The following is a 12,682-nucleotide window of genomic DNA, read 5'->3' as shown; positions in this document are numbered from 1 at the left end:
ATTTGAATGTTAAATGTTTATTGGAAATACTTGATCTGAATTTAAATTTCTATTGGAAAAAGTAGATTCACATACCCAGGTTGTTCCATGTACTAATTACAGCTAAGTCTTTTCTGCATGGTCCTCAAGTCATTCAGTGTCTGAAAATTCTTAAAAGCTTTTCAGACACTGAATTGAGTATCAGATAAAGTTTAAATGAACTCACTTTCTCAGTTACACCAGCTGAATTTCAAATGCTTAGTGGTCAGGTGGCTAGTGGCTACCATATTGGATAGTGTAATTCTAATCATAGCATGTATTGTTATGTGGCAATTAAATGACCTAGGCTGGGCATGGTGGCTTACACCTTTAATCCCAGCACTTTAGGAGGCCGAAAAGTGGGAGGATCGCATGAGCCCAGGAGTTTGAGACCAGCATGGGTAACATAGTGAAACCCCATCTCTACAAACTAAAAAAAGCTGGATGTGGTGGTGCACGTGCATCTGCAGTCCCAGCTACTCCGGAGGCTAAGGCAGGAGGATCGCTTGAGCCTGAGGGGTCACGGGTAAAGTGAACTGTGATTGCACCACTGCACTCCAGCCTGGGCATTGGGGCAAAATCCTGTCTCAAAAAAAAAAAAAAAAACACCGGCCTGTATTATATAAAATAAAATGTGGCTGATTATTCAAATTTTGCTTTGTCAATAAGAATTCCTAGAGAAGTGCTGTGACGTGTTATTGTTTGTTTTGAGCAACTTTAAATATTCACAATAATACAGGGAATACTATACACATATCCACTTTTCAAATTTCACAAATGTTAACATTTTGGTCAAGTATCTCCGGATCTTTCTCTCCAATCTTGAGTTTACTTATTAGAATATTTATTTGTTTAGATATTATATGGACTGAGTATCCACTCATTTAGTTTGTAGTAAGTATAAAAGAAAAGTGTACCTAAGAGTATTATGATTGTTTGTTGAAGGTAATATTAGCACTTAAATGGCCTTTATAACAACATTTTATTAGTTTTTTTTTTTTTTAGATGGAGTGTCACTCTTGTTGTCCAGGCTGGAATGCAATGGTGCAATCTCGGTTCACTGCAACTTCAGCCTCCCAGGTTCAAGCCATTCTCCTGCCTCAGTCTCCCGAGTAGCTGGGATTACAGGCCCCTGCCATGACACCCAGCTGATTTTTTTATTTTTAGTAGAGACATGGTTTCACCATGTTGGCCAGGCTGGTCTTGACCTCAAGTGATCCGCCTGCCTCGGCCTCCCAAAGTGCGTACAGGTCTGAGCCTCTGCGCCCAGCCTAATTCATTTGTTTTTAAAGTTTTTAAGGCTGGGCGCGGTGGCTCACATCTGTAATCCCAGCACGTTGGGAGGCCGAGGCAGGCAGATCACGAGATCAAGAAATCGAGACCGTCCTGGCCAACATGGTGAAACCCCATCTCTACTAAAAATACAAAAATTAGCTGAGCATGGTAGTGCGCACCTGTCATCCTACCTACTTGGGAGGCTGAGGCAGGAGAATCACTTGAACCCGGGGGATGGAGGTTGCAATGAGCCGAGATCGTGCCAATGCACTCCAGCCTGGTGACAGAGCTAGACTCTGTCTCAAAAATAAATAAAGCTTTTAAGAACTGGATGTCTATTGGGAAATCGCTTAGATTTTTAATAAAACACCAGGAGTTTAATCTATTTGGCAATAGGTTAAATAGTACTACCTATATTAACAAGAATTAAACTCTAGTTATTAACAAGAGGTTACTTTCTTTAGATTTCCCAGGCATATACTGTCAGTTCTCAGAATTTAGCTTGAGTTAGTGGAAATCATATGGGAAGAGGAGAATATTTAAAGTCAAATAAAATGGAATGTGCCATATCAATTCTAAATGTAATTTATTTATTATTATTATTATTATTATTATTATTTTTGAGACAGGATCTCCTCTTTTGGCCAGTGGCCATGATCTCAGCTCACTGCAGCCTTGACTTTCCTGGCCAAGGTGATTTCTCCTGCCTCAGCCTCTCAAGTAGCTGGGACCACAGGTGTGCGCCACCATGCCTGGCTAATTTTTTGTAGAGATGGAGTTTCCCCATATTGCCCAGGCTGGTCTTGAACTCCTAGGCTCAGGCAATCTGCCTGTCTCAGCCTCTCAAAGTGCTGGGATTACAGGTATGAGCCACCACACCCAGCCTAATAATGTAATTTTAAATGTGGTATATCAAGCATACTTTTTGATGTATTTTTAAACACTGTCATTTTACCTGAAATGGATAGGTTTGGTTTTTTGTTTGTTTGTTTGTTTGTTTGTTTGTTTGAGACAGAGTCTCGCTCTGCCGCCCAGGCTGGAGTGCAGTGACCGGATCTCAGCTCACTGCAAGCTCCGCCTCCCGGGTTTACGCCATTCTCCTGCCTCAGCCTCCTGAGTAGCTGGGACTACAGGCGCCCGCCACCTCGCCCGGCTCATTTTTTGTATTTTTAGTAGAGACGGGGTTTCACCGTGTTAGCCAGGATGGTCTCGATCACCTGACCTCATGATCCGCCCGTCTCGGCCTCCCAAAGTGCTGGGATTACAGGCTTGAGCCACCACGCCCAGCCCCCATGGATAGGGTTTTTAATGGATGGCAAGGACAAAGTCACTTGGCAGTTATTTAATACATAGCAAGCAAGTTTCTTTGAACATTGAAGATGTTGCTTAAATGTACATTGAATGAGGTTGCTTGATTTTTACTCTGAATTTCAGCATATTCCTTAATTTTTTATGGCTACTTATGAAAGTGCCCAAGAGTAAGTACTAAAATCTCTTAATAACTAATACCATGGTCTATAGATTATAAAAACTACTCTTAAAGTGAGAGGTGACATATAAGAAATGTAAACAGTAGCTCACACCTGTAATCCCAGCACTTTGGGAGGCCAAGGCAAGCGGATCACGAGATCAGGAGATTGAGACCATCCTGGCTAACACAGTGAAACCCCGTCTCAACTGAAAAATACAAAAAATTAGCCGGGTGTGGTGGGGGGCGCCTGTAGTCCCAGCTACTCAGGAGGCTGAGGCAGGAGAATGGCGTGAACCCAGGAGGCAGAGCTTGTAGTGAGCCGAGTTGGCGCCACTGCACTCCAGCCTGGGCGACAGAGCGAGACTGGGTCTCCAAAAAGGCGGAGCTTGCAGTGAGCTGAGATCCGGCCACTGCACTCCAGCCTGAACGGCAGAGCGAGACTCCGTCTCAAAAAAAAAAAAAAAAAAAAAAAAAGTAAACAGTATTGTTACTCTTTAAGTGTATTTTTATAATTTAAGAATCTTAATTTCCAAATGGAAATTTTAGATTTGATATTTTCTTCAAATATGCCAGTTAAATAATGTCATGAAAGTATTTCTGATACTCAACTGTAATGCAAACAATTACTTTTTAAAACCTTTAATTTCAGTGTTCGCTTAACAGATTAAAAGATCAAGGAATCCAGGTCATACTTCTCTTTTTTTTTTCTTTTTAAAAGAGACAGGGTCTTCCTCTGTCACCCATCCTGGAATGCAGTGGTACAATCATAGCTCACTGCAGCCTCCAACTCCTGGGCTCAAATGATCCTCCTGCCTCAGCCTCTTGAGTAGCTGAGACTATAGGCATGTGCCACCACACCCAGCTAATTTTTAAATTTTTTGTAGAGGCAAGATCTTGCGTGAGCTCAAGCAGTCCTCCCTCTTTGGCCTCCCAGAGCACTAGGGCTACAGAGGTGAGCTACTGTGCCTGGCCAGATCATACCAAAAACAAACCCAAAAATAACTCCTTCCAGAAGTCTTGATACCTCTATTACAGCAGGGTTACTTTACAATTTTGTATTTGCTACAGAGTAACTTCCAGGTTTTAAAAAACATGCACCTGCTATGTTTTTGGTTCATCACTAGATGGAGTTATTGCAGTATAACTATGTGTTGGGTAGCCATTAGTAGAAAAACCTTTGCATTCTTCAAAGTTTGTATATGGTTTTGAAAAAAGAACATTGGAGTCTCGCTCTGTCGCCCAGGCTGAAGTGCAGTGGCCAGATCTCAGCTCACTGCAAGCTCCGCCTCCCGGGTTTACGCCATTCTCCTGCCTCAGCCTCCTGAGTAGCTGGGATTACAGGCGCCCGCCAACTCCCCCGGCTAGTTTTTTTTGTATTTTTAGTAGAGACGGGATTTCACCATATTAGCCAGGATGGTCTCGATCTTCTGACCTCGTGATCCACCCGTCTCGGCCTCCCAAAGTGCTGGGATTACAGGCTTGAGCCACCGCGCCCGGCCAAAACAGGTATCTTAATGAGATTTTTCTTAGGGTAGGTTGTATGTGTGAGAAAGAGAGGGTGTGGTGAGATTTAAACCAGTTCCCTGATAATCGTGTAGAGTTTCAATTTATATTATTAAGTTGTACAGGATAATTCTTTCTAGGAAATTCCAGTACTTGAGCTGCTGCATCCGAAGTCATGCTATGTCACTTCATAGTGGCACTGAAACTAAATTCTCCAGCCATTACCTATCAAGTTAAATGGTAATTAGTGTCCGTCTATTCCTGGACTTATCCTTGCCATTCTTATTTTGACCTGAACAAGTATTGTTCAGCTTCTCTTGCCACTTCAGTCACCCAAAGGCAAGCTGAGGGTAGAATGTTTTTTGTCTTACTTTCCTGTTCACTTCAAATCAAGGAGGATGTTTTTGTCGGGGATTAGATGTACCTTGAGCACCTGCAGACCTACAGTTAGGCATGTTTAGATTTCTGCTCCTCTCCTACTTTCCCTTATTTCTCTGAGTTGAGTTCCAACCTATTAAAATTGTCATTCTGTGATTCTTTGGCAGTGTTCAAAAATGGCCCCTAAAGCATTATTTTCCATCGTTAATTGTTATCTAAGTGTAATTTCTTCACAGTGCCATTTTAGAAAGATATTTTAATACTTATACAAGGTTAAGAAAAATTAAACAATACTTAAAGGATAAGAAAGAGAAGTAATTGCCCCTGTCTTATCCCTTCCTTCATTGAGCCCCATCCCCAGAGGCAACTACTTTTAAAAATTGTAATTTTTATTTCTTTTAGTGGTTGCTTCCGTAGCTCTAATAAGCTCTTATATTGCTTTTTTTTTTTTTTTTTTTTTAAATTAAAAGCTTTGGATTTTAAATCCTTATTGCAGAAAGTAAACTAGTGGTGAACTTTTGCCATTTCCACATTTCCCTTTCCATTTCTTCCTCTTCCCACCCATCTCAATGCAGTTATTCTTATAAATTGCTCTGTTGGTTCTACAATTTTAAATGGGGACCCCAAAATCAAATTGTGTATACTGTGGGGTGGTGTTATGAAGTGAATGAATGACCAGTGTGTAGCTTGTATAGTTCTGAACTACCACCAACCAGTTATTGGGGGGCATGTTATTGCAAAGTTTGTTGTAAGTAAACCTCTTTCCTCAGTTTTCATTTGCATAGTTTTTTAAATGACAACTGTTTGAAACAATTAGCAAACTTATTATCATATAGAAGCCTGGAGATAAGCTGATTTGTTGGTTCAGTAACATCATCAAGGAACCAGAGTCTTTGTTTTTCCATATGCTATTATTAACAGAGAATATTGGCTTCGTTCTCGGGTCTGCGCCCCTCATAGCACTAAGGATTTCTTTAGGTTCTGATGTCACATGCAAACATATCATTTCAGAGAATATTCCTTCTTACATGTGTACCTAGAAGTTTCTGGCAAACTTTTCTTGGTTATTTCTTGGAATTGTTTCAGAGGTCCATTCCTAACCCAACTTCTGGCAAGAATGGGATTTTCATGATTATCCTTAGTGAAGCTCACGGTCATATGAAGAGGGTAGAGTATCTGAGGTTTATTGGGGAGCAGCAAGGAAGAACAGTTGGTAGATAGTCAGCCAACAGGGTTTGCAGCAGAGTCAAATCCTCAGTGGAAAATATTACCAGCCTTATTTCTAATACTTATTAGAATACTTAGAATACTTTCAGGCTACTTTCTTTTGGAAAATTAAAAAGAAAGATAATTATTTGAAACAATAACCTTCCTTATAATCTCCTTTGCTACAGTAGCCATTTGTACTTACATACCTGAAAAGGACACTTCTAAGCTAGGCATTAAAGGTAGACTAGGAAATACACAATTTCTCTTCCTTTCCTTGAGTTTGATTGTATTTATTGGACCTATGCCTTTGCACTCTCTTGGGATGAAGATTTACTGATTAATCATACAATATTTGTGGAAGTATAGACTTCATTGGTAACTTTAAAACAGCATCATCATTGATTTTTAAAAATCAGAGCTATCCAAGTGATGAATATTAACTGTCTGCTTTTTTTCTAGACCTAGAACTTATGTATCTTTTGGAAAATAGTTTTCTATTTTGCTCTAGTTTTTTATGATCCTCATTTCTTTCTTATTGCGCAGATGCCTGAGAGCTAAGTGTAGTAATTCTTTATGTCAGCTCTAGGGAGTTTGAGTAAGTCTTGTTTTTAAAATAAAATTCTGATTTTACTACTTTTTTCCTCGGGGTTATCTTAACATTATTCCAGTTTTCCACATCCATAGTAAGTTTTAGCATCCATCACTGTATGTAGTACTTTTACAGAGTTGTAGCTCAAGATGAAGAACTTGAGAATTATTGTTACACCAATTCCTAGAATTATTTTATGAATCAACAGAAAAATACTCCAGTAAGCTATTCTTACATCAGTAAAGTAGTTTGAATTGCTTATTGTTCTGGTTATTGATGTAAGAAGTTACCGAATAGATGGTGCTCTATGATTAAAGTGTGTGTGTGTGTGTGTGTGTGTGTGTGTGTGTGTGTGTGTGTGTGGTTTTGCTGCTCTAAGCTAGTTTAAAGCATTCCAGAACTGTTGTGGTTTTCTGGTTTCTTTTGGTTTTTGTTTTTGAGGTGGAGTCTCGCTCTGTTGCCCAGGCTAGAGTGCAGGGATGTGATCTTGGCTTTCTGCAACCTTCGCCTCCTGGGTTCAAGTGATTCTCCTGCCTCAGCCTCCCGAGTAGCTGGGATTACAGGCACGCTACACCGTGCCTGGCTAATTTTTGTATTTTTAGTAGAGATGGGGTTTCACCATGTTGGCCAGTCTGGTCTTGAACTCCTGACCTCAAGTGTTGAACCCGCCTTGGCCTCCCAAACTGCTGGGATTACAGGCGTGAGCCACTGCACCCGTAATGGATCTATTTGTCTTTAAAATTGATTTTTAGAGTAATTTTTTAGGAATAATTTTTAGTTTCTTAGAAGAGATACTTTGAGTGTTCTTAACAAGTACCCATTTAAGAAATAATACTGTAGTCATTACTGAATAAGGCTTTAATTTTATATTATAAATATAGTTAGTAATATCAGTAAAGATGGTAAACTATCCATCTCAGTTGGTCTCACAGACCAACTTTCAGTGAGATATTTACCTCAGAATTGTCTTTTGATTTTGATTCTCATATTATAGCCATAAATATAAATCGTAGGAGATGTAAGTAATTACATGAAAGAGTTCTGAGGTCAAATAATTTGCCAGATGCTGGATTATTTGGTGTTAGATTGGCTTCTTTACTGCAGAACTTCTCAGAAACTTTAACATACTAATGTACATTATAAATGTTTTAGAATGTAACGTAGTGTTTGCGAAACTTATTTAAACATGGAACATTCATTTCTCAGACTGTTGTTCAATATAAATACACTTTGGGAAATGCTGGTATTTGATCCAGTTAGTATTTGTGTGAATTGTTGTAAAGAAAGTAGTGTCTAACCTTTATGAGTGCTATACAGTTTATGAAAGGATATTAGCTTTAATACCTGGACACTTGGAACAATCAATTTCAAATGCATTACAGGTCTTTTTAAGAGATTAAGAGCTAGATTTTTAAGATAGCTTTTTAAGATTTCAGGTATATGTAAATCTCTTAAAGATTTTAGATATAGCTTCTCTACTGCTTCTTCTACACCTTTTTTCTAAATGAAATTTATGGACATGCTTAGTGTTGAAACATACCCATCATAAAATCTGGTGATTCCCCAAACTCTGCATGCCAGCCTGGTTTTCTCTGAGCTCCAAACTAGTGTTTTTAAGTTCCTGACCCAAGAGTTCTATATCCAAACCCTGTAGGCATCTGAACTCCTTCAAAACTGACCTCATCTTCCCCTTCCACTTCCCCAGTCTTAGACTTTACTTTCTGTGTCCCATCCTTGCTAGTGTCACTGTCTTCTTTTCAGTTACCCAAACTAGAAACTCAGGAGACTCAAATTCCTTCTTTGTCTTATACATCAGGATTTCTCAACCTTGGCACAATTGAAAATTATTTGTTGCGGAAAGTTGTCTTGTGCATTGTAGATGTGTAGCAGCATCCCTGGATGCTACCCACTAGATGCCGACAGCAGTTTCCCTCAGTGTGACAGCCAAAAATGTGTCCAGACATTGTGAAATGTCCCGAGGAACAAATCACCCCAGTTTGAGAACCACTGCCCTATATCCAATCTATTACTTACCTACTGACACTACTTCCTAAATTTACCTTTAATCCCTTATCACATCTTCATCCTATTCCCTAAACTCCCATCTTCTTTATTTGTTAATATTTGCAGTCCTTTAGTAAGGTTCTGACTAGTCTCCCTGTGTCCAGTGTTTCTCTCCAATCCACCTTCTTTTTATTGCGGCCAAGTTTTGTGCATGTATATGACAGGGTCTGACTCTGTCACACAAATTGGAGTGCAGTGTCATGATCTTGGCTCTCTGCAACCTCCGCCTCCCACCCCAGCCTCCTAAGTAGCTGGGACTACAGGTGTGCACCACCACACCAGACTAATTTTGGTTTTGTCATGTTGCTTAAGCTGGTCTTGAACTTGTGAGCTCAAGTGATCTGCCCAGCTTGGCCTCCCAAAGTGCTGGGATTACAGACATGAGCCACCACACGTGGCCCAGATTTATCTTTCTAAAATGCAAAGCTGAAGCTGAGCTAAGTGGCTTACTCCTGTAATCCTAGCAACTTGGGAGGCTGAGGTGGGAGGATTGCTTGTGGCCAAGAGTTCAAGACCAGCCTGGGCAATATAGTGAGAACCCATCTGTTCAAAAATAAATAAATAAATAACTGTTCCCTGCTTATAATCTCTCAATAGCTTTCAGTAGACACCCTCATGAACTGTCTTCTCTCTTTTTTCATTCTCTCTTTTTTCATTCTAGCCTCATTCTTCAAAGGCACTCATACTTACCTGTACTAAGGTTCTTGCTACCCAGTGTACTTAGCCCTCCTCTCACTGTGCAACAGTTTGTTTCAAACTCTGTTTAGGCATCCGTTTTCTATCATAGCTGTCAGTTACTTATTTTTAGAGAATCTATCATAGTGGAGAGCATTTTGCTTTTAACATACCCATCTTTTCTCACCAAATTGAATTTTTCAAGGGCAGGGACCATCTGGATCCTACATCTTGGCATATAATAGATATTCAATAAAAGTTTGAATCGTTTATTAGTATGCCCTGTCAGATGCAGTAACATCCTCATTACTTCTAGGAATTCTGTTCCCTGTATCTGTAGTGAAAATTATTTCCCTAGTCTTCATCATATAGACTTTGAAGTGCAGGCTTTTGACCACAGAAATCTTAAACTATAATTGAAGAAAGCTATGTACTTAGTTGAACCAGCTATTCAGAAGAGAATTGAAGAAAGCTATGTACTTAGTTGATATTCAAATGTCATTTGCTTATAAGATAGCTAGTTTAAAGATTTTTATTCTGAAAGGAAATTGTGTGGATTAATTAAATGTATGACTCAATATGATGTAGAAAGTCTTTACCATACTAAAAACATTGCATTTCCATTGGTAAGGATTTGTTGATTGGTTGTAGAAAGCTTGCAAAAGCAATATTATTGTCTTAATAACTAATTTACTGTTTTAGAAAATACATTTATTAGAACACATTCCTATAATCACCAACTTGTGTTATTTAGTGAATTTAGCAAATTTAACCCCTATCAAATGAAAACAACAAAAAAATCAAGTAATCGAGTTAGTAAAGAATAGTGTCCTACCTCCCTTCCTTATGTGCCTTAATAGAGTTGTGTATGATTAGATGTCCCTGTGACTTGTAAGTAACCACTCTCAGCCTGACCAACAGTACTTTTACCTCAGACTTTAACTAGAAGGTGAAAAAAGAAAAATAGGGGTTGCAGGGCTTTTGGAAGATAACCCAAGCTTATAGCACCAGCCTCACTGAAAGTCAGTGGTTGAGGATGGGGAAAGAGGGAATGAATAAGGCCTATTCCCAATTCAGAATTCATTATCCTGGTACAGTGCTTTGCCAGATTGTTAATAATTATTAAATGAATCCATATATAATGGCAGTTAAACAAGAAGTAATGGCACCACTTCATATTTTAGGGAGTGGCACAAAATATATCACTTTCTTTTAAGAGAGATTCTTTAATAAGAAAAGTTGTATAGGAGGTTTCCAGAAATAAAACTGGGAAAGAGCCAGATTACCTACAGGGAAGGTACCTCCCTTTCACACAACTCTCTAAGGGTTGAAATGGATATAAGGAGTCATCCAACCTCTTATTAACCTTAAGAGCCATTTTGCCGTGGACTCATATTTGCCTTGCCTGTTTTTCTAATTTTTCTCCTCTCCATATTTACCCTTCCTTTCTTCAAATTTATAATTTTAAAATTAATTTACTTAATATTAAATATTACCAATTAAAATTTTCTTTATGACCTTGAACTGCTTTAGAAAAGAAATATGTGTAGTGAAATGAAAGAGATGAGTTTTATTTGGGCTGTTAAAAAAAAAAAGCTTGATAAATGCTGCTTCCAAGATAATTTTTACTCAGAACTTGGAAATTTTTGAATTATGATGCTTCCATATATATAGATCATCTCATGCTTGTTCATACTATAAAGAATTCTGTAATGATATTTTAAGTAAGTATTTTTTATTAGTTTTTGTTCTTTGTAATTTTAAAAATCTCTGTATCTTTAGTGCCTTACTTGATCTAAGTAAGAGATATTTGTGGTTTCAGCAACTTTATTTTCCATAGACTTTTAAGTATAGTAGAGATTATAGTGAATGTATGTTTTCCCAGTAAGTTCTTTACCTATTCCCAGATTATTCTGGGCTTTAGATGGGTAAAATATGTTTACATGGGTTTTTAATGTGGTTTTAAGTGGGTAAAAATATTAACTTTGTAAGGGTCAAATATAAGATACTTGTATTTTAGCAGAGCATAGTTTATTCTCATTATTCACATCTTCCATGAAGGTGCTAGCAACACTAAGCAAATACTGTACTGAACCATTGCTCTTAGGGAAAAATACTGTGTCATGTTCCCACAAGCCTCTGCTCACGACATTTTCATCAACTAATCAGTACATAACCATGTTTTAGATGTGTTTCTATTTAAAGACATCTTGCTTAATATATATTGTTAATGCATTAACATTGAACTGATGGCCAACAGCACTGTAACTCATGACTCAGTGAAACTTATCTAACACACATATTTTCTCCACATCACAGCCTTCTTGCACCTAGGAACAGCTAGCATCTGGGAACACTTCAGCATGATGCTTATGGGACATTTTAAACAGTAAAAGCACCAACAAAGTGTGAAATGTGAAAAACATGGTGCTAAATAGACCACAAAAGGGACACTTGTGTATGTAGTATGAGAGCTGAAACAAGAAGGCAATGTCACTTTGTTTAGCTTCAGATGGAAATGTGCCACGTCAGGTGACGCATGGTTTTGCACTGCCCTGTGTGTATCTATGAAAGACTAAGAATGTGCCACAGTATTGATTTGGGGGTTACAGATAAATTTTAGTGAGTAGGTGAATGCACATGTACAGAATCTTCAAATAATGAGGACAGACTATAATTGTTTTTAGAAACCTTATGACTGAATACTTAGAATATGCAAATTTGAAAGTTTCTCTTTCAGGTATGTGGAAATTGTTGATTAAGCAGAATCATCCTTGCAGTTTTCATGTTCTCTTGTCTAGTAAAATAAAAATGGCTGCTTTCATTTCATCATTTTCTTTTCTGCCCTGCAGGGAACAACCTATCTTCAGCACTCGAGCTCATGTCTTCCAGATTGACCCAAACACAAAGAAGAACTGGGTACCCACCAGCAAGCATGCAGTTACTGTGTCTTATTTCTATGACAGCACAAGAAATGTGTATAGGATAATCAGTTTAGATGGCTCAAAGGTAAGCTACGTTTACTTTGAATGATTTGGCTGTTTTTGCTTTTTTCAGTATGGCATTTTAGTTTTATTTAGAGGATTTTATCTTCATTAATATAAAATGTTTCCTTTCGAGTTCTTAAAACTTTTAAGAAACAAAACTGATTATTAAGGTAGCAACATGTTTTGTCCACTAAATTACTTTGATTAACCATTTTATTATATTACATGCCAAAATATTCTACAAATTTGAGGTCATTCTGTTTATTTAATATTCATTGCATATCTGTTATGTGTCAGGCATTATGCCAGGTACTAGCAGTATAGTGGTGGACAGAATAGACATGGTCTAGAATTCTAGGAGCTCTAATTCTTTTCAAATATACTGCTATAGACTAGTAGCAGATCAAAGTCCCTATGTCTTATGAAGTTTGTCAGTGTCAATACTAAAGCTGACATTTCTTCTCTGAAGAGAAAGTATAAGGACAAATCCTATTTTATTTTTAGGAGAGGCAG

At 38.2% G+C, this 12,682-nt stretch overlaps 1 protein-coding gene across 9 annotated transcripts in view; it reads left to right on the top strand.

Annotated features, from left to right (window-relative positions):
• HOMER1 (homer scaffold protein 1) overlaps nt 1-12,682 on the top strand; it is a 164,901-nt gene that overhangs the window by 46,609 nt on the left and 105,610 nt on the right. For all 9 annotated transcript variants that reach the window (XR_002522606.2, XR_004183755.1, XR_004183757.1 and 6 more), the window contains exon 2: nt 12,035-12,191. Coding sequence is in view for 2 of the 9 variants with exons in the window: in XM_021939497.2 (XP_021795189.1) it covers nt 12,035-12,191 (157 nt within the window). In the remaining 7 variants the exon portion in view is untranslated. The remainder of the gene's footprint in view (nt 1-12,034; nt 12,192-12,682) is intronic.

This window comes from Papio anubis, chromosome 5 (assembly GCF_008728515.1).
Source record: "Papio anubis isolate 15944 chromosome 5, Panubis1.0, whole genome shotgun sequence".
Taxonomy (NCBI): Eukaryota; Metazoa; Chordata; class Mammalia; order Primates; family Cercopithecidae; genus Papio; species Papio anubis.
The sequence above is the reverse complement of the archived record's forward strand: the minus strand, read 5'-3'. Positions and strand labels throughout refer to the sequence as shown.